We start from the raw sequence: 21,041 nt of genomic DNA, 5'->3' as shown, positions 1-21,041 counted from the left end.
ACAATGGTACACTGTGAGACAAGGAAGGAAGGTGCAGAAGAGTCTAGGAAGTACTGGTTTTTACAACAAGGATGCATGGAGATGAACGGTACCTCAGCCCATATGTCTGCCACACATTTAGGTTAAAGTTATCCTTTTCTTGGCACTTGGTGATCAATATTTGTTTGCATAGGGCTCAATCTCACATCCACAGAGGCCAGTGGGAGTTTGCCATTTCCTTCCATAGCTGCCCGAGGAGGCTCTAAATAACTAGTGTTTGTGCCCAGGGTTTTTCAGTGCCAAATATAAAGAACACTATTGTTCTTAACACAATTGAATTTGATAGTCCCATTTCCCCGAGCGACTGAATTGGAGTTTTTGTCTCAATCTTTCCTGAATTCTAGTCCAACTTTTACCCTGTGCCTCCTGGCTTTTCCCTTTCATTTGCTTCGGTTGTGCTACCAGGAATAAGGCAGAGCCTTCTTTGACTCACAGATGCCTTGATGCCTCTTTGCCTTGGAATAATGGGATCTGGCTTGACCCCTGAGCTTCACAGAAGATACAGCATGACACAGAAGATCAAAGATTTTGGCAACATCCACATACTGCAAAAGCACAAGCTGGACAGGCTCCTATAGCATTCCTTTCTCACCACCAAACAGTCTGGAAAGCATGTCCAAAAGGAGTCTGTATAGACATGACTCTGTATGACTATTTCCACTTCACCATTTTTGTTCGGTGTAGTGTAAAGAAATGGGTGAATGTGGCTAAGAAAAAGGTGAACAAGGAAAACCAAATCCCCAAACTATGTAAACAATAAGACGACTTTTGCAGCTCTGTCCCACTGATGCTGCAGGGGTCATATCGCCAGAGGGTTTCCCTCACCTAAGCATCTCATTCCAGATAAGATATTTACATTCTGGTTTCTATCCTATATTGGCTGTGCAGCAAAGTGCATTCTCCAAGAATCACCCCGCTATCGGGTGATAATCCTTCACCAAGCAGCACCAAGTGTTTGCTACATGCTCTGAGTCCACAGCAGCCCTACTACTGCAGAGGTGAAGAAGAAGAAATAGAACAAAACCAGGCCAAGTGTCAATCAGTAGGCAGCTGCAAACTGCCCCAAACTCTGTCCTCATTCCCCCTGCCTCAGAGAAACAGGACTTTGTAAACAAGATACTTGGGGTGCTGACCAGGCATTTTGCTCCCTAAGCATCCTCTAGCATTCTGATTTTCACCCGGCTCTTTCCCTTCTCATAGACAAGGATCGATGAACATATTTCTGTGGCAGCTGCAGCAGAGGAATCTCTGATTACCCTGAGAAGAGTCTTTGGGGGTCTTCAGGAATGCTCAGCCCAGTAAGTGAGCCCAGCAAGTGACCCCAAAATCTCACCACTGGGCCAAGCAAGCCCTTTGAAGATGGTCAAAAGCATTGCCAGTGAACCCGTGGTCACCAAGACAGTACTTGAAGCTTTTTTAATCCTGCCTCCCTCAAGAGTATTTCTCAGGAGCTGAGCATCCCTGGGTTACATGCCAGCTCTGAGCTTTGTTTCAACCCAAATATTATTATTCCTGAAGACACCATGCTTTGCGAAAGCTCAGCACATGGATCTCCCCGCTGTGCATTTTTAAACGGGTGCCTCAACATTTGTTTTGAGAACTATCCTGTTCCAACAGCAAACATAAAGATCAGTGTGACCTCTCCTTATCGCACAGCCTTTCCTGTGTGGAATTCATTGTGATCTGGACCCCAGTGACTATTGCATCACTTCTGCTTATTTGTAACCTTTGGCACTGCACAATCTTATCTGCCTGCAGCCGGCTGCAGCAGAAGATGTGCAGCAGCACAGCCAGCTCTGGCAATCCTCAAACACTGGAAAGGGCCAGTTGAGAGCGGAGGTCAGTAAATGATTAGCAGAGCAAATCTGCAATGACTGACAGCTACGCAGACATCAGGTCTCTCCCTCACCCCATGGCAGGTGAGGCCCGGCTCTTCTCCAGCCCTACTCACCAATGACGATGAGGGTGTAGTTCACGTTGGTGCTGCCGAAGCCGTTGGTGGCTTTGCAGATGTAGGTTCCCGCATCTTCGCTCTCCACCTCCTTGATTTTCAGCCCTTGCTGAAGGATCCGGAACCTTGTCCAGCCGCTGTGGATAGTCCGTCCATCCTTCATCCACATGGTGAGGGGTGGGGGGTCGCCCTCCACCGGGCACAGGAGCTTGATGGTCCTCCCCAGCCTCACAGACTGGCGGTGAATCACTTTATCGGCAATCCTTGGGGGGCCTAAGAAAGAACAGAGAGAGGAAGAGCTGTCATGACTTTTGCCAGTGATACAGAACTGATTCAAAGCCCAGTCATCAGTCAGGCCACTGACTGCTATACAGAGATATAGTAAGAGGTGCTAACCAAAAATCACTTACAACCAAGGCTGAAAATGCAGGCAATTACAGAGGGATACAACAACAGGGATACTGGTTTGTGCAAGACCCGAAGCTGTAGCCTTGCCATCAGCAGCAGCTCAAGCTAACCCACCAATGAAGCCTGGTTCTGAGGCTCTTTTGCTTTTCCAAAATTTTCAGCATTTTCCTATCACAAGGAGTCCAATACACAAACTGTTCCGCTGTACTTGGTAAAGAAACTGTAGTTGTTTCAAACTTAACACCTATCCTGAAGGCAAAATTAGTAACAGGACTGGTACTTAAAACAAAACACTGCCCCCTCCTCAAATGTTATAATCCTTTCATGTTGTATGTACAGTAATTCCCTTTAATAGTAACCAGATGGGCTCTATCTGAGACTCATAAGCCTGTAGTTGTTGGACACAGAGCATTCACTGGGTAGTGCTTCACTCAAAGATCCAGTTTAGCCTGACATGTTATATGCTTATAGGCCAAAAGAGGATATTTTTATAAATGGCCTTTGCAACCCCACTGGTTTGACCTGCCTGGCAAATATTTGCTCTTTGTAAAAGGTGATAATTTCATGCAAAGCAGAGTGTCCCTGGAATGCCACAGAGTCGAACACACTGTTTGCCACATGATAACAGGATGCACTTGGACAGGCCAACACTCAGAAAACAGAAGTGATAAAGATTCCAACAGTGGGAATGAATTTCAGAATTTCTTCCTAAGGCTCTGAAAAGTGGAAACAGAGTCTTTTTCCTGCATCTGCCTTTTCTGCCTTTTTATTAATTGCACAAGTTCCCCACATAGACTGCAATAGCAATGCTCTTCCCAGAATAGTCTATTAATGGGTGTGATAATAATTGCCCTGTTCTTGCATAAGGACAAAATGTTTTGCTAAGGATTGCTGATACTGAGTTGCACCCAAAACCCACAAGATGTTTGTGGGATTTGGAACTGTTCCCTTATATTTTACTCCTGCTCCTAGTGTTTTGCAGGATTGGACCCACAGGGGATAAGCTACAGAGCTCGTATTTGCACTTCCTCATGACTAATTCCTACTATTCCAAAGTCTGCCTGATTTTTCCCCAGCATGACTAAGGCAGTACATACAGTCCAGCTCATGAATGACTACAGAGCTGCTGTCGCAGTTACTCATGTTGAATTGCACTCATGAATTTCACAGCTTTGCTGGTGAGCAGAGATGCTGCTCAAGCTGAGAAAAGAGCTGTGAACTAGACCGAAACTCATTAATGAGTTTAACTAAGAGTCTGCTTAAATCAATAGGTCTTATAAACATACAGATTCTGATGAACTTCTGATGACTCAAAGCAGGGATCTTGAGAGCACCTTTCCTGAAAAAGTCAGTCCCTGGCAAAGGTAACACCCACCCCTGCACACCTTCTGCACCCGCTGTGGGACAGCATCTGAGCCAGTGGTGTCTTCCCAGACTCCAAGGGAACTGGCAAAACAAATATAAGAAATCCTGCCTTTCCAGGTCTTTCTAAGCACTCCAAACCACACTGCTAATGTTCTTCACCTTGGAAGACCTCCAACCAACTCTGTGGTTGGAGAGATAATCCCAAGATCCTTCGAATGATGGTCTGACACAAGTCACGCTGCTGAATCTTTTCAAGTGGAAATTCACCCATCAGGAGGGGCTGTGTGTGTTTGCTTTGATAAAGCAGAATTCACCCAAAATGAGCCCGAAACTCAGCTACACTTCCCTACAGGGTGCAGTGTCTCAGTGCACAGGAGCTGAAATGTCCACAGGCTTGCTGAAATTCTGGGTCGGCCCTGGGAGAGGTCCTTTCTGACCCAGAGCCCTACCAAGCCAAGTCAGATTATAAGAGTAGCTTCACTGCAATCTGCTTGTGAGCCAGGATACTACTCCATGCATATTCAAATGACAAAAACAGATCTATAATTAGTGCTGGGGAAAAATGTTTGGTGCAGGGCAAGCAGGGACAGTGAGAAACAGCACCCTCCTCCTAGCTTGGAAACCTGCTGTAGCTCCTTCAAAATCCCTTTCCTTCCGACATTCAGGTTGACTCCTGATGAATTTTGAGACCTGGAGGAATCAGATAGTTTCCCAGTCACGTCATGTGCTTCTCCGGGTCAGGCTGCACGAGCAGCGCTCCTGATGGCACCAGAGTTGCCTCTGGATCTGTCACATGTTTGGGTCAGCAGTAAGCTTGGTCCTCCTAAATGCCATTTTCCTTTGATTGACCTTTCGTTCTGAGGAATTGCTGGATCACTCTCTGTCACAGGATCTATTCACAGACCTTTATGACATTTAGAAAAGGGTGTGTTTCTTAGAGCCTTTCTGCCTGAAAAGAAAAACACTGGTGCAGCCCTTCATTAGCTCCTTCAGTAACTTCCTTGGGAAGAGGAATAAAAGCCTCCCCCCACTTTTCTTCCTGCTGTGAATCTTGCAAGATACAGCATGCACTTCTCAGTAGGGTACAGTCCTAGGACAAAGATGCTAAAGCCTTGCTTCTGTTCATTTAGTGCTGTAAATACTCCCATTTTATTACCTATCATCTTTGCATTAATAACTTTCTGCTCAAGCAGTATTCTCTGAAATCAGCACCTTCACATATGCCAGAGGCTTCAAAGGCCCTGGCAAGCCAGTGGTAGCTGGACCTCCTAAAGCTGGGCTATAGCAAGAATAAAATGATATCATCACAGATCTCTGTCTCTCTTTCTCATGTACAGGCATTCACTGGGTCTTATTTCACTACATATCTGCAGAGCTCTGTCTCAGGACTGCAGCAGTGACAAATGAATGCTCTTCCAGTCAAGACACACTGGCACATCCTGCCACTTTGTGCTGTCAGTATTTGTAGGGGAGGCAGGGGAAAGGGGCAAGTGTGTTTTGCAGAAAGGCCCTTCTCCAGTATCCCCTGGGCAGCGGGTGCTGCTGACACAGAGCTGCCTCACACGAGGTACCACAGAAATCCCACACCATCCAGGCAACAACATCTTCCCCCTCTGAATCCATACACTGAGCCACCCAGCACCACTCGGGTTCTCCTGGGGGTTAATGTCCAGGGTTTCTCTATGCCAGACCCATCTTTTGCTATATGAACAGAGCAAAGAAGGTGTAGTAAAAACATGCTGAGCCCTCGATTTCCCACGTGCAGCACTGGCACTGAGGGAGCTCCTCACCTTCCAGAACTGGTCGATAGTATACCAGGGGGTGGTCAGGAGAGCAGAGTGCACAGCCAGCTCTCTCAGGGCACTGATTTGGGAGTGTTGCTGGTGTCTGATCCTGCAGCATTAGGGCACGTGTGTGCTCACAGCTGAGCGTGATGGTGCAGGAGCAGAGCCCAGGGCACAGCCCGCGGCCCCACAGGCTGGATACATTTCTACAGCTGCTTAGAGAGGCAAAATCCCAGGAAAGCACCTGCTGCTTCACCTACAGCTGCCAGTGAGGTAAAAACAGACTGAACCCTGGCTGCTGCTGACTTCCCATCCCTCGCTGCTGCCGGCATCCGTCCTGGGCTCTAACGCAGCAGGCAGATGAAATTACTCCTCGAGCAGCCACTGTTATGACCTCTGCTGTCCTAGACTCCAGCTTTGTGTTGTGTGAGAGCAGAATAGATCTAATGTAGAGAGAAATACCCTCTGGCTGCTCCGTACAGCACTGCCCTTGCCTTGTTTGTGGGCAGGGCAACACCACAAGAACCGGAGAGCAACAGGCATCGTTCTGAAACCTGAAAACATTTTGTTAAATCATTGTTAAAACTGTATTTACCAATGCAAAATTAATGCTAATATATACCATCTCTCTGGCTGGGAGAGGATCCTGTGAACTGGTCTGTGCTTGCAGCTGTGGACCAAAGCTCCAGATTGGGTTCTTTCAAGACAGAGAAGGAGAGAGCAGTGCTCTCTGGTCCTGGGTGTAAATCCTGGGGAAGGAGTCCCTATGTCACGCTCCCCCTCCTTTCTTAAGCATTAGGCAGCAATTCCTGAAAACATCAGCCTTTTTAAGTGCTGAGATTCTGCAATCTGTGATGCTCTTGGACACAGAAATTACTTCTTCCAGTATTTTTCCGTGGGATGTGGGAGAAGGGGACAAAAACAAGGCTCTAGGTAGATATTCCATCCAAATTACTGACACATACATTTTCATAGTCAGGGAGGGAGGGGGAATGGCAAGGAGGGAGAACAATCATCATTTCTTGCTTCCACTCTTGCAGTTTTTCCCCGGGCAAAGGCAGCTAGCTCTCTGTAGCCACAGGGCACTGCTTTTAAGCCCCACCATGGAGGAGAGGGCACGGCTGGCTCCACAGCCTGTGCGAACAGAAGGAGCTCTTACAGTAAGTTAAGCCCCACCTCAACACAAGCCCAGTGGGGGCAGGTTTTCTTCAGTCCCCCTTTTCCTCAACCCAACAGTTTGAGGGAATCATTCCTTAATACTTTGGCTGAGGGGGAAGGGTGGGGTTTGACATCCGCGGATGTGACTTGGGAAGAAGTGACGAGAATGCAGCTGCCTCCCCCCTGTGCTTGGTTGTTATTCTTTCTCCAAACACAAACTAAATATAACTTTGCCCCATAACATTCAAATCATTTTAGTTACTAGAAGGGATCATGCCTGGAGTTCCAAGGGGCAGGGTGCAATCAGGCTTAAAATACAACTTAAACAACCCAGAACCAACATTTTCCACCAAGTTATTTTCTTGCTTGTAGTTTCCCCATCTGCAAATACATATAAACACACCCAGAAAGAAACCAACAAGCCCAGCCAGATGCCAAGTTTTCTGCTCAAGATCATATAAACTCAGTCAAACATTAACAAGGAAATGCCATGATCACCTCATTTGTTTTAAATATTTCTGCTCATATACATGGAGACAAGTGTGCAGATTTATTTGCCTCATTTACGAATACAAGCAACTGGAATCTCCATTCTGTTCCATTATATAAAAGACAGATCCTACACCTGTCTTACTGAACAGCTGGGCAATTTTCAATTTATATCCACTATCCTACACCACAGAAAAGTCCCACTTGCTGCTCTGCTGCTGACACTGCTTTACTAGCATTCCTGCTCTCTTCCCCAGTGCCTTGGAAGGGATGATGGTTGCCATTTCTTGGCAAGAGGAGTTATGTAAAACCCAAGAAAGCCTCTTTGCCTTAGCAAATAGCTATTTCCGGGAAGCAGCAAAAACAATTTCTAGGAGTGTATTTAAGGCACAACAGTGGAATAGCCTGGAGATTCCTGTCCGTATTTCTCACAGTCAAAAACACACACACATATAATTATATTTTCCTGGACTGCATTGCAAAGTTCATGCACTCATTCAACTCATACATGTAGTAAACATGATTTACAGCTCTGTGTGAAAACCCTCTAGATATATGGTGTTTTGATAGTGACTCAAACCTAGCGCTATAATTTAGTAACACCTAGCAGTGAAAGCTAAATGATTTCCCACTCCACATTCCTAACTTTCCATGAACCCCTTTTTACTGCTAACCTGGGGAGGAGATAAAGCTTCTACAATTGTTTGGACTCAGCCTGGCTATTCCTTCAACTAAACTGCATGCTAACGTCAGGCTTCACATATGGTGAACGCACCAGCACTGACCCACGTCCTATGAGACCATTTGCCATAATACAGTTCAAAGTGAACTTTATTAACACATTAAACATAATTACAAAGAGGAAATTCCAAGGAAGGTCAACAAGCCTGGACAGTTTCTTGGAATGGAAAGTAATTTATAATATCCACATACTGTATTGTAAAGTTTATAAAGAAGTTAAATAAGTTTTAAGAGCCCCATGGGTTTTGTGTATTTTATTATTTAATACCAAACACATTCACTTTCCATGTCGATAAGATTTCTTTTGAAGTGCTGTGTTAGCAAATTAGCAAAGTCATTTACCAAGAAGCACCCAAACAACCCATCAACACATGGGATTAGCATCAGGGTTTGAGGTACCACAGGCAGTGTGTGTCCTACAAGGAGAATACAGCCAAGCACAGAAATCTTTCATTACAACAGTGTGATGAAGGAATTGGACAAGCATCACCAACCAAACTGCTTGTTCAGTGTGAACACAGTCTCTTACACCAACACTTGAGGCAACATTTGGCCTTCACCACACTCATCACTGTAAAACCCGAACCTCCAAAGTCCTCAGTGCAAGGGTGGTTCACAGCAAAGTCGATTTCTTTCACCTTTCCCATGCTTCAAAATAAACACAGCTGGAAAGGACCACCTAAAAGCCATGTTTGAAACGTGCAGCCACAGTTGCCTAACTTGGGGTATTCACTTGGCTGGGCTGGACAACTCTCACTTACAGTGGGGGTTTAACCCTTTCTACAACAGTTTAACCCTCTCTGCAAGACCAACATGAGGATTATACACACACACTCCCTGCACACTGTTATTACCATTATTTGTACTGGCATTCCAGCTGTAATGATGGATCAATGGATAGGGGCCTCTACGCTAAGGGATGGACAAACACTACCAAGGACCAAATCCCACAGGGAAGGGCTTACAAAGCAAGGATGGCACATGAGTAGGTGTTCCTGAAAGAGAGGAACTCTTGGCTTTCTGCACAGTTGGAAGCCATTAAAAAGAGAGCAGAACTGATAAAAATGCTTTTTGAGACAGATAAAAGGATGAGTGTGTTGCCCATGTATCCCATTAACTAATGGAATAAGCAGTTCAAAGGACTGGTGAATCCAACCTCTTTTCATATTTTCAAAACAAAACAGTTTGCACTTCCAAAAGGTATGCATTAGCCAAGTGAAGTAGGGGTCAGCGTAGGGGTAACTGGTCCAAATGCTTTGGTATGTGACATGAGGAGATGAGATTAGATGAGCTAATGGGTCCTTCTTGGCTTGAAAACATAGGCGCCCACAGACAAAAACAATGCTTATCAAAAACAATCAAGAGATTAAAGAAACAACCAACAGCATCTCTGCAGAACAAAGACACTTAGCGAGGAACACAAAAACACCACAAGTATTTGCTGACCAGCCCCGACGGCTGGTCAGGCTTAGATTTTGAAACAGCGGACTGTTCGCAGGAGCAAGCTCTAGTCTTGGGCTGCAGGGCTCTGCCAGACAAACTGATGGAGAAAACAGCCTTGTGGATCCATTTTACAGCAAGTGAAGTGCCATATTTTCTCTTTCTTCCCTACCTCTGTGGTAGGAGCTGCTTTCCTGATGAAATGGATATTTATTGATAGCGCAAGAAATGCTTGCCATATTTTTACATGAGTAATAACTAGCCCCTTGGGTGAAGGCTGCCAGTAAATTTCCTACTCTAGATGTTCCAAAACTAAGAAAAATAGAATATTTGGGAACATGTTCCATTTAATTAAGTGCCTTGCATACACATTTCACTGACATTTAATAAAATAGTTATTGTATGTTAAACAATTGGCACTTGATTATTGCATAGATTTATTGCAGTTCAACAACAGCAGATGAGATACATATCTCTTACATGGTTTTTAAATCCTTTGAGCATATGTTTTCAATAATCAGTTGGTATTCATTTAACATGAAATTACCATCTTATTAAATTAAATGTGCATGGGTGACATTCAATTTCAATTGTTGCCGAACATTTCTTCAGCAGCAAAAAAGAGTAACATTATCCCTTAGGTTTTGAGGTAGCAAACGCAAAGGAGAGTTAGGATTACTTCAAATTACTTTTGAAGAAACAGACTTCATATGCTAGAAGGTTTCTCCTCTAGTGTGGAAGAAAAGATACTATTTATTGTTTCTTAAGTGCTGCCAGTGGGCTTAGCGTGGGCCAAAAGAGAGGACTAACATTCCTGCTCTAAGGCTAAAATTATCCTGATGGTGCAGTTCAGGTATGCAGTTCAACGGGTAACCAGAAGACTTTCTTCAGAGAAAAGTACAACAAAGGTGTGCTGGTACACATACTCACACAATCTACCTTCTCCATTCCCTTTCAAGAAAGTGGTACTCCTAATTCGAAGAGCATTTTTTTCGTGTTTTCAAGATCCTAAAATTAAAAGTTTGTGTTGTTTTTTTTTTTTGGTTTGGTTTGGTTTTGATTTTGGGGGTTTTTTTAGCCTCCTGCTTCCAAGAAGAACAAACTGCCTGATTCTGGAAGAAAGCTAGAAATCTTCTGGCTTGAAGGAGGCAAGAGGATCCAGAACCCGACTGAAAATCCTGCCCCATAACCCCAACCTGCTCTCTTCAAAACTACCCCAAACCCCCAAGCATCTCCACCGCAGGTCACACAGGGACCATTCCTGCCAACATAAGGCATTTGTTTGCTTCCCATAATGTCTGGGAAACAATCCAGTCAGGCAGCCCTGAATTACCTTCTGGGGTGAATCTACCATAATTTTAACATAAATATGATTGTACTATGCACTTCCAACTGCTTCCCAATCATGCAAATCCTGCTTCACAACCCCAGCGGATTTCCCAGTCAAATTGCTCACCATCTCCAAGACTTTCAGTAAAAGAAACCAGACACTCTGCAAATCTCAGTTTAATTCACTTCTTTTGTATCAGAACTTCTCTTTGAGCTGCCAATTGCAATCACACTCCAAACCCCAAGGTTCCAAAGACAGGCATTTAAATCTGAACCAACCTGATCAAACTTTTGTCCCTTTCTTGTCCCTCCTGCCTGCAGGCAGTATTTTGTCACCTATCCATTTTATTTGAACAGCTCCTAGAAAACAGGACGCCCAAGTTCACGTTTGGTGACACAGATTCCCCTTGAACTTTGGCTGTCAATATTTAACCCAGTCTAAGCACCGTGCAAGGTTTAATAAGTAATTAGCCATTTCCCTTACAGACAGATGCTTGTGTGATCACTGTGCAGGCAGGAAATCGTACGTGTCATTGTTTATGTCTGCAGGAAAACAGAAACCACGATGCTTGACTCTGTGCCCTACACGGGAACGATGCAAACGAAGACCTTTAAATAGTTGGCTTGCCTTCCTGCTGGCCCACAGTGGCAACTTCAGCTGTACACCGAGACAGCAGCCTTCTCATTTGCATCCAAGGATTCGGTTTTCTTCAAAATACTCTTAAAAATATTTTTAAACAAATTTCTCTCTAAGGGGTGAAACTGGAGAAGACTTTAAACTCCTCCATCCAATGCTGGTTCCTACTGGCCTTTGCCAATACCTGGGATGGAAAAGGTGTGATTAAGGGCACTAAGGGCTCAGAAAAAAATCAACATCTTGGAACACTCACTCTTGAACACAAGACACTGCCAAAATATCCATAAGCCTTCTGCTGTTAGGAAATCATCAGTGTCCCTGCATGGGGAGGCTGCTCTCAGCCCTCCCCTGGCTCTGCCCTCGTCACTGGGGGCTTCTAAGTTTGGCCATCACAAAAGCGTGGTAACAACTGTTTGAGGGTGACCACAAAGAGATAAACATTGTGGTATTTAAGAACTGAAGATATTTTTGGATGCTTCTCTAGAACAGAAGACATTTCTAGCTGAATGGCTGCAGAGTAGTCTTGGTATATAGTGGCATAAATGTTTTTCTATCAGAAAATTACATTTTTGTCAAGAACTAAGACTTTACTTGTTTTTGTTTTTTTTTCAATACTCCCCCTTTCATCTTGAGAAATCTTTTGTGTAATAATCTTGGCAAACCAAAATGAAACACATGCAAACTAAGAAGTTGTGATTTTAAAAGTATCTTGATTAAGCAATGGTAATATTTTTTTAATTGGTTGTTGTATCCCTCAAATGTGAAAACAGTTTTGACTAGCATACATATACACATATGCAAATATATATATATATATATATATTTATATATATATACACACACTTGTCTTGCTCCAATAGAAAAATGAAGCAAAGCACCTTCTAAGACAGCAACATTTTAAAATTCTGCCTGAAACCATTTACTGTTGCCCTACCAAAACCTCCAATTCATGGTAGGTGTGATAGGAGCTGGCTCTTTCCAGTTCTCTCTGAATTAAACTGTCATCATAAAGGTCTACCTTAAATTTGCCCACATCAGTGGGCTTTGGATCAGAGGTGTGCTTTAAAATGAATTTTTTTATCTTCCCCACCAGTTATACTTTACTTCACATTATGAAGCTGTTTTGGTGCACATGGGCTGAGTGGCCTTTGTATGAAATTGTGCTGCAAGGGGTGTTCCAGTTCAGATGAGCATTTAGTTCACAGGACCAAACAAAAGCTATTCTGAAGTGAAACGCTCCTCTGAAATGGGGGTGCCAGGTCCTCAACACCAAATGCTTTGCTTTACAGATGCAATCTAACCAAAGCCCATGAGCTGCTAATGCAGACACAGTCAGCAATTGCTAGCTGGGGCCCTGGTAAAACAAAAGCAGAAGCTGTGCTCTTGCATTTCCATTAATGAGCACTCAATCTACATGACCAGACTGGAGCTGATCCAGAATAAACTCCCAAAATGCCTTTAGTGTGAACATCACCTCCTCAGCACCAAATATTTCACTTTAAAGATTTTTTTCCTATTGTGCCATTCTACTGGCTAACTTAAGACACACCTGTACATCTCTTCCAGGAAGGGAAAAACCTTAAATGCACTTTAAAATGAAGGTTTTACAAGGCTGAGTCAGTGAAAACTTACACTGAAACTCAAGAGACACCATGTCTCCTACATATAAAAACAGGGAAACCATCACTGAATTCTTAAAGCATTCACATCTGGTTCCTGCTCCCCAGACACTGAAGCACACATTACCTGATGTAAAAACAAAAGATACCTATGTGTATCGGCAGGAGACAGGACTTCTTAAAGCATGAAACCCTCACACCTGCAGAATATTGTCAGATCTTGCACAGGAAACGGCATCAGCTCCAAAGGAAAGCAGTAACACTTTCTGCAAATGGACGGACTCTGAATGCCACAGCACGGCATTAAAACGTGCAGTGATGCCTGCACAAGCCTGTGCACAAGTGACCTTCTGGCTGAGAAACTTGTTTTATCTCTGCCACAGTCTGAGGGCTGAGCTGGTGCCTTGGACAGGGTTTCTGCAGCCTGCCTGCATCTGGGACAGCTTCAAACAGATCCACGTCCTCTGCTCCTCCTCTTCCACATGCTGGTTTGCTCACAACAATAGTGCACTCTTATGTGGCTTTATTAGCTTTTTCTGTCAGGAGAGAGTGAAGACCTGTTGTTCTGTTCGACTTACAATGTCCCATTGCACCACCTGGGATTGTCAGAGGCTTTGCTTTAAAGTTCTAGGACTGTTCAACTACTGAAATCAGATAGAATCAGTGCATTTTACTCGTATGTCTAAAGCTTTGCTGCACCCCTTGCTGCTCAAAAGCTTCTTCTCTTCATCCGGAAGAAGGTATTCCTCTTGTACCTCTACTGCACACCAGTGTGGCATGTCCTAGGATGAGTGATATTCCCAAACCAGCACCTAACAGTGGGTCTATTCTGCCAAAATTGAAATATTGAAAATAAATATTTAAAATATAAACCCATTTAAACTTCCCAAGTTAATCAAAGGATTTGGAAATATTTCTCCTTTGCTGAAGACTCCATTATATCCCGTCTTTGATCTCTGCACATCTGCATGAGTACAAAGATGGTGCTAATTATCATTTGATACACAAGCAAACTACCAGCACCCTGCTCTTAGCACAGCCTGTTGCTTTATTTGAGCTGCCCAAACCTCAGCAGCTACGGAGCCTATGGGAGTTCTGCTGACATCGACCGCTCCGCGATTCCAAATGACGCCATTCCACTGGCGGGCTACACACTGGTATGTAACATCATATCCATCAGGTAGATAGAGCTACACTGGAATATCAATTAATGTGCAATCCTATTACCTCAGTGTCTGGTAATGTACAGCCCCAGCTACCCTCCTGCAAGGGTGCACAGGGGGAGAAATCTGGAGAGCACAGCAGCTCCCTGGGAAAAGCTGCGCACGGGGAAATATCATCTTGTTGCGCAATTGCAGAGCTGCTGCTCATCCCCCCGTGCACATGCGGGTACCAGCACACACACAGAGCATCAGCTGTCAGCAGGAATTCCTGACTGCAGACTAAAGCACTGCCACAGTCTGTCTGCTCAGCCTGTCCTGGTCGATGCACATCTGAGCAACTTGTCCACTCGCATAAACCTTTCTGAGCTTCTCCACTCACGGGAATAGGAGGTTTTACTGTTGCGGTGATCTGAACTTGTTCTTGAGGGAAGTCATGTCAGAAATCACTCTGTGCTGCTCACTGGCCTTTCCAAGAGAGGAGTCAAGAGGTCAAAACCCAAGGTCAGAAAAAAGCAGACACACAGGCTGTACCTGAGGCTGGAGAAATCAGCGCACTCCTAATCAGTCGCTAATCCCCTAATCTTTATTGCATGTAAATTCCAATCCCTTCCCAATGGCTGTGCCATGGTATCCTCCAATCTGATTACAGTGAAATCCCATTGGAAGACTCATCGATAAAAGATGGAAATGTGTAAAATCAATTTGCTGTATTTCACAAACGGCACTGCACGCCCCTTCAGGGATCAAAGAACCGCCATCAAATAGCAACAAATAAGGAGCTGTTAAAAACTCTCTTTATCCAGTAGTGGATGTGATTATTTGACAAAAGACAAAATTCTCTTCCGAAGGGAGAACAGTGCTGTATTGTTTTACAGACAGTAAAGGATCAGTTAGTGACTAAGGCAGAAAAGGCAATGTAAGAAAGGCCGTCATTTAAGGCCATGCTTAAAAAGCAAGAGGGCAGAAGACAAGAGGGACTAAATGCACTCAGATTCACAATTTACTGGCAGGAGTTCAAACCCAGCCAGCAACCTCAGATTTACCTCCAGAAGGTAGAGCAGGAGCACTGCTGGCATAGAGCAGCTGGTCAATGAATTTGGCATTTGGCATTTATCTTGATATGAAGCAATAATCATTGGTAGGGCTAAGCAAAACTCTCCAAATTTTGGTCCTGAGCTCAATCAAGTTTTGCCTGAAGTGGCTTCATCCATAGGATCCACAGCTCTGATCCCCTGGGAATAGCCTCCATTATTGCTAAGTACAGCAGTTCTTGATGTTGAAAACAATGAAAAACTGATAACACTTACAAAAAAAAAATACCTTGGCAGGATCTCACTCTCATGTCCCTTTCCTATGGTGAGCAGAAGGGAAGCCAAGTCCTTCTTTGTGTAATTCACCAGAAGACAGAGAAAAATACTAATTTAAAACAAAGTAGAGGCCAATTCAACTTCTGTGTTTCATCCATTGAGGGGAATTTGCCAGCATTCACAATTCTGTTTTTCAAATCTTATGATATTAGGCGCTTGTTTCTTACTGTCTCTTTTTTGAGGGCATAATCCTGAAGGAGACTCTCCTGCTTATTTGAACATGAAAGGAAATTTGTGACCTTTGTGATCGCGGGGAAATCACTAAATGCTCTAAAAACAGGAAGCAAATAAATAAAACCCAATTTGCTGTAACATTCATGCTATTTAAGCCAGAGTACTGGTTTTCTGGGGTTTGACCCAGGAGTGCTGAACACGCAGGATAAGTAATGTGAGTGTTTCCCACGGAAGTGTCCCATGTTATTTATTTGAGCATCTTTATGACATGCATTTACAAGAAGCTGCACTGGCTGTGAGATCCAATAGCAGTAGGATCTAAAATAGCTTATGCTCCATTCACCACAGAGGAGATTATAAGCAGGTGTCTCTCCTAGAAAAACTGGCATGTTACAACCAACAGGGAGCTGGCTCATATTCCCAGATGTTTGTCATTATGGGAAGGGGGGAGAAAAAGGGATGTTAGGGTCAATAAAGCCACACTGCTACTCTTGCAGCACCTACAGTCCAAGAGGGACTTCAGTAGCTCAGCTCTGCCATTGATAGTAGTTTTACAAGACCTCTGCTCCAAACAGCCCTGAAATCAAAGGTCTGTTTACTTAGCCTTTGCTTGCTGGGCTTTAGGATAGTGCAAGGAAGATCAAAGGAGGGACCTCGTTTAACATGTCCAAGTACACAACCAGCAAGTCTGTTTATGTTGGATTCCTACACACTGAGAGTGCCGCTGTCTGTCAACACTTCAGGCTCATTTTCAGCAATATTGGGTGAGGAGGGAAATATTCAGAAAGGCCCCACAGATTTCATTCCTGCTGAAACAGAAATGAAAGTCAGAGCAGGGAGTTCTGCTTGTAACTGTGACTGCCAAGGTCGAACACAACCTCCTTGAAGGGAAAAAGAAACCTTCACAGGTCAGAGACCTCTGGTCTCTGCTGAAGTGCCGCACCATTAAAAAGCGGCCAAAGTCTGCACGAAAAGCTGGAAAAGACAATTTTGGTTCTGTATTATTTGGGTGCCACCTATTTTTATTGTCATTGCACAGTGAGACTGAGGTACTTGGTTTGGCACTGGTAAGGGATGACACCCTGAGCACCTAACACACAGAAAGAGGTGCAACAGCCATCAGCAATTCCCGTCTTCCTGCAGTCTCCCACTGACACCTGCACAAGCCTGCACTGAGGATGGGGCAGTTTGCAATGGCAAGCCATTTATTAGCAAAGCTTAGTTTCCAATGACCCTGCATTCTGTAGCTTTATTTCCCAGTGTCTATTAGGGGGCAAGAAACTGATGACATATTCATTTATTTATTTGCTTGTTTGTTGTTTCTGCATTAATGTCTCTCCATTTAGGAAATTCATCCACATATTTAGAATAGGCTGAAGCCATGGCCTGTGCCCCAGGCGTGGTGGCAGAGAGATTTTTCTTTTTTGCAGCCCTATTACAATCACTCCCTTCTACAAGACTCCTCACTTCCAAAAATTTTGAACTCACTATCTCTCACATCACTCCTTCTCAAACAATGTGTGTGCAATTGGCTTATAGGCTTAAAAGCTATTGGAAAGGATGGAGATGGATCAACCCTCAAAAAATGCCACCACATGAATCTCATCTCTTTAGAAAACCAGTGCAAAGACCCCAGACAGAGATAGGTATGGAAAGCACACTCAGACAGAAGCAAACAGGTGGTACTTAATTTGGAAAGAGGCCTCTTTCTTTGAAAGATCTATATGAACATATAACCCCCATCTAGTGTCACAGCAGAACAACAGAACCTCCATTAGTAAATCAAATCACAACAGTTGGGATGGATCCACTTTATGCTGATTTCTTTTACTTTTTTTTCAGTGCTTCTGTAAAAGTTTCCTAGAAAAACCCTCTCATGTTCTAATCAGTGTTGCTCAGAAGAAAAAGAAACCCAGGACACACAGAAATCTGTAACCAGTGTTGGGAAACCAAATCTCCCAACAGAGAGATGGTTCTGGAGGTGCCTCCTGCAGATGCCCTGCATCTCCCTCAAATATCCGAAAAAACTATGGGCAGAGTCAAGGCACTGGATTGCACAGCCCATAGATGAGCCCAGCAGAGGACTGTGATTCAAAATAGATGATATTTACTATTCCTCCATCCCCCACATGCTTTGACCTCAGGTCACCTTTATTTCACCAGATGAGAAACTGAGACATTTTTTGAAAAGCACTGCACATGTTCTTTGAGATTCTCAGCTGATGGAACCCAGAGTGGCACTCCTGGGGCAGAAATGGAGCCATTTGGTCTGAATCAGACCAGTCTGTTATTTGCTTTAGGAAAATAAAACACACAACTGACAACCAAACCAACAGTTAGTACAGCTGTGACCAGACAGGAACCAGCAACATCATTCCCATAGAAACACAATGTACATGCACCTTATTCCCACTGCTGTCCAGGTTTAAGGCAAAACTGCTTCAGCCCTAACTCCCCATTTGAGCATGCCATTTCCAGTGGTTCCCTCCCAAGCTTGCTCTCTTGCACTGATGGGAGGAGCTCATGTAGGAATGAGAGACAAATACCTTCTGCTTCTTCCTTTGGCTTCAAAGGGGAGTAGAGCTTTATAAGGCAAAAAAATGTATGGAGCATGTGGAGAAACCCACATGAACTGTGGGCTGGAGAAGCCCTATTAGCTCTCCTTCCCATCTTTAAAACAGAGACAAATAAAAGGAAAGGTTAATATACTCTCTTAAGTCCTTGCCAGTCAGATAGCAAGGGCCACACAAGGAACCAAAGTGCCACAACTGCACAAAGTTGGGAACACCTTCCACAACTGCACAAAGTTGGGGACACCTTCCTTCCAGGGGTGCTGTGAGGACACACATCAGATTGCCAGGCACCCTATGATCACAGGGGTGCAGATGGAGACCTAGATGGATATGCAAGTCCCAAGACTCACCAAAGAATCTTCGCTATTCTGCCGGCGAAATATCTTCCCTAACAAGGCAATACAGCCGGCTTTGCTCCACTTTATTCCACTGCCTCTGGTCAAAATCCTCATCTACACTCCTAAACTGTTCCCTCCCCCTCCTCCTGGCTCCAGTATCCAATCCCTTCATACACTTGCAGACAGTTATTGTCCCCTCAGGTGTCACTTAGCCAAGCTACACATATATTTAACAAGTAGTTCTTTTAATCTTCTCACATAAATCAGTCCCCCCAGTTGTCTGATCTGATCATCCAGGCCTGTCTCTCTCTGTCTGGACGAAAACCTTGTCTGTCTCCCTGACATCTCCTGGATGTTGAGCTGTCAGCTCAAGCTCAGAGCTCTTAATCTTCCTCCCCCTTCCCACCTCCTTCCTTAATTGCTGCGGACATCGCTACTGTCCCGTCTGTCGCTCAGGCCCACAGCCCAAGTGTTATTTTTTACTCTGCTCTCCCTCTAGGTCTCCCTATCCTGGCTCAGACCCTGAGTCAGAGTCTTTCTGCAGCTCCTTGATAAGCCCAGCCCTGGCTGTCCATCCACTCTGTTGCAGTTTGCTTCCAGACTCCCGTCATATTTCATCATGATTCCTCTGCTCCAGCCTTGGCAAAACACACTCTTGTCTCATTCATATTAATCTTTTTCCAGGCACTGCTCTGGCCACCTGTACTTCTCTTTGCATCTACCTCTCCCTTTACCTGCAACACCCAACAGCTGCTACTGCTCTTCACTTGTCAAGGCTCCTCCTGGCCTCTTCCTACTCCCTGTTCTATCATCTCTTCCCTACCAGAGGTCCACCCTCTTCCAGCCAAAATCCTAGGCTCTCTCCTCACCTTTTACATTTTTCAGAGAAAATGTAAGTGCTTTCTGCCAGGCTGCCTGCCCTATGTGGGAGCAGCTCCCCCTTGGCATTGCCTGAGGCACTTGGCTCTCCCCCTGCACATGTCCCCTTAAAGCTTCCCTGCACCAGGTACCCACTGTTAACAGTGAGCAGCTGAGCCTGGCACCTCTGCAGGTCCTCGTAGACAGCACCATCAAACAGCTTTAAACTAAGAGAGGAGAGATTTAGATTAGATGTTAGGAAGAAATTCTTTACTCACAAGATAGCGATGCACTGGAACAAGCTCCTCAGAGAAGCTGTGAATGCCCCATCCTTGGAAGTGTTCAAGGCCAAGTTGGACAGGGCTTGGAGCAACCTGGTCTAATGGAAGGTGTCCCTGCCCGTGAAAGGGGGGTTGGAACTAAATGACCTTTGAGGTTTCTTCCAACCCAAACCATTCTCTGATTCTATGCTGCTTTGCTCCACCCATCTCTCTATCTTCCTGCCATCACCCTTCATCTCATGCCCCCAGGTAGCTCTTTGGGCACAGACTTCTTGCTGTGTCCAAATACCTTGCACATTGGGGTGAAAGCCCTGAGCACACACAAATCATGCTAATCACAACAGCCTCACTAACACCTCTCCGCTGATTATCCTCATTTCTGCATCCACAGCATTAACGTATAATTGCATTTTAACAAGCTTCATTAGCACATTGCTTTGGTAAAGCTTAACACAGCCCAAGCACCCAAGGAAACCTCATGGTGCTTTTTTCTGCTCAATATAATTTTCAAGGCTTCTGTAACCTGATTTGTTAGGAATAACCTCAGGGCTGTAAAGCTTTTCTTCTGCCATCCAGCAATTAAGGAATAATTTGTCACGGAGCAAGTCAAGCTGCAGGGCAGGAAAGCCCTGTGCAACACAATGAAGCTGTGTAAACCCTAGCCCCCAGTGCAGGAGTGAAGTGAGCATCCCTCCTCTCCTTCTTCATTAGCTGGGAGCTGGTGCTCAGCTCCTGTAAATGCTGCAGAGTCTCCTAAGTAATGCAACTCTGGCTGCAGGCAGAGAAACGCCTGTATACACCCTGTGGGGATGCACTGGTTGTGGCTCTGCCCTCCTGCACTCTTTTTGGACGGTGTGCAGAAAGGTAAAGAGCCAGCTGCCAACCCATACTGTTGGCATGAGCTGTATAATGGAACAGGATTAAGAAATGGGCTGCAAAGCTTTTTTAAACAAGTTTTATGAAGCTCCAAAGGATAACTGAAACTCCACCATTTTTTTAAAGATAACTACCCTGGAAGGAAAAACTTTAGTAACTTAGAAATGCGACAAAATGAGCAAAGGTAGGTGATGAGTTTGCAGCCTTGAAACAGCCTTGAACTGATTTAATTTGTGCCCACTGGTATCCATGACAGGCATGAAACACAGAACCTTGGACAGACCAGGGCAAATTGTGGTGCATCCAGGACCAGATCAGGATGTGACCTTGGGAAGCAGCTCCCAAGGGACACACTCCACATTTCAACAAGTTTATGGTCTCCTAATTGTTCATGTGGCCATTGACAGATGCACACACATACATGGAGGAGTAACCGGTCTCACATTAGAAA

At 44.6% G+C, this 21,041-nt stretch overlaps 1 protein-coding gene across 3 annotated transcripts in view; it reads right to left on the bottom strand.

The window, feature by feature from the left end:
• Positions 1-21,041, bottom strand: part of FGFRL1 (fibroblast growth factor receptor like 1) — a 173,423-nt gene that overhangs the window by 85,379 nt on the left and 67,003 nt on the right. For all 3 annotated transcript variants that reach the window (XM_027885965.1, XM_027885967.1, XM_027885964.1), the window contains exon 3: positions 1,991-2,263. In XM_027885965.1, coding sequence (XP_027741766.1) covers positions 1,991-2,263 — 273 coding nt within the window. The remainder of the gene's footprint in view (positions 1-1,990; positions 2,264-21,041) is intronic.

Source organism: Empidonax traillii, unplaced genomic scaffold (genome assembly GCF_003031625.1).
Source record: "Empidonax traillii isolate 1590-97213 ecotype Southwest subspecies unplaced genomic scaffold, ASM303162v1 scaffold175:size1888319, whole genome shotgun sequence".
Taxonomy (NCBI): Eukaryota; Metazoa; Chordata; class Aves; order Passeriformes; family Tyrannidae; genus Empidonax; species Empidonax traillii.
This window is presented reverse-complemented; position numbering and strand designations above follow the sequence as displayed.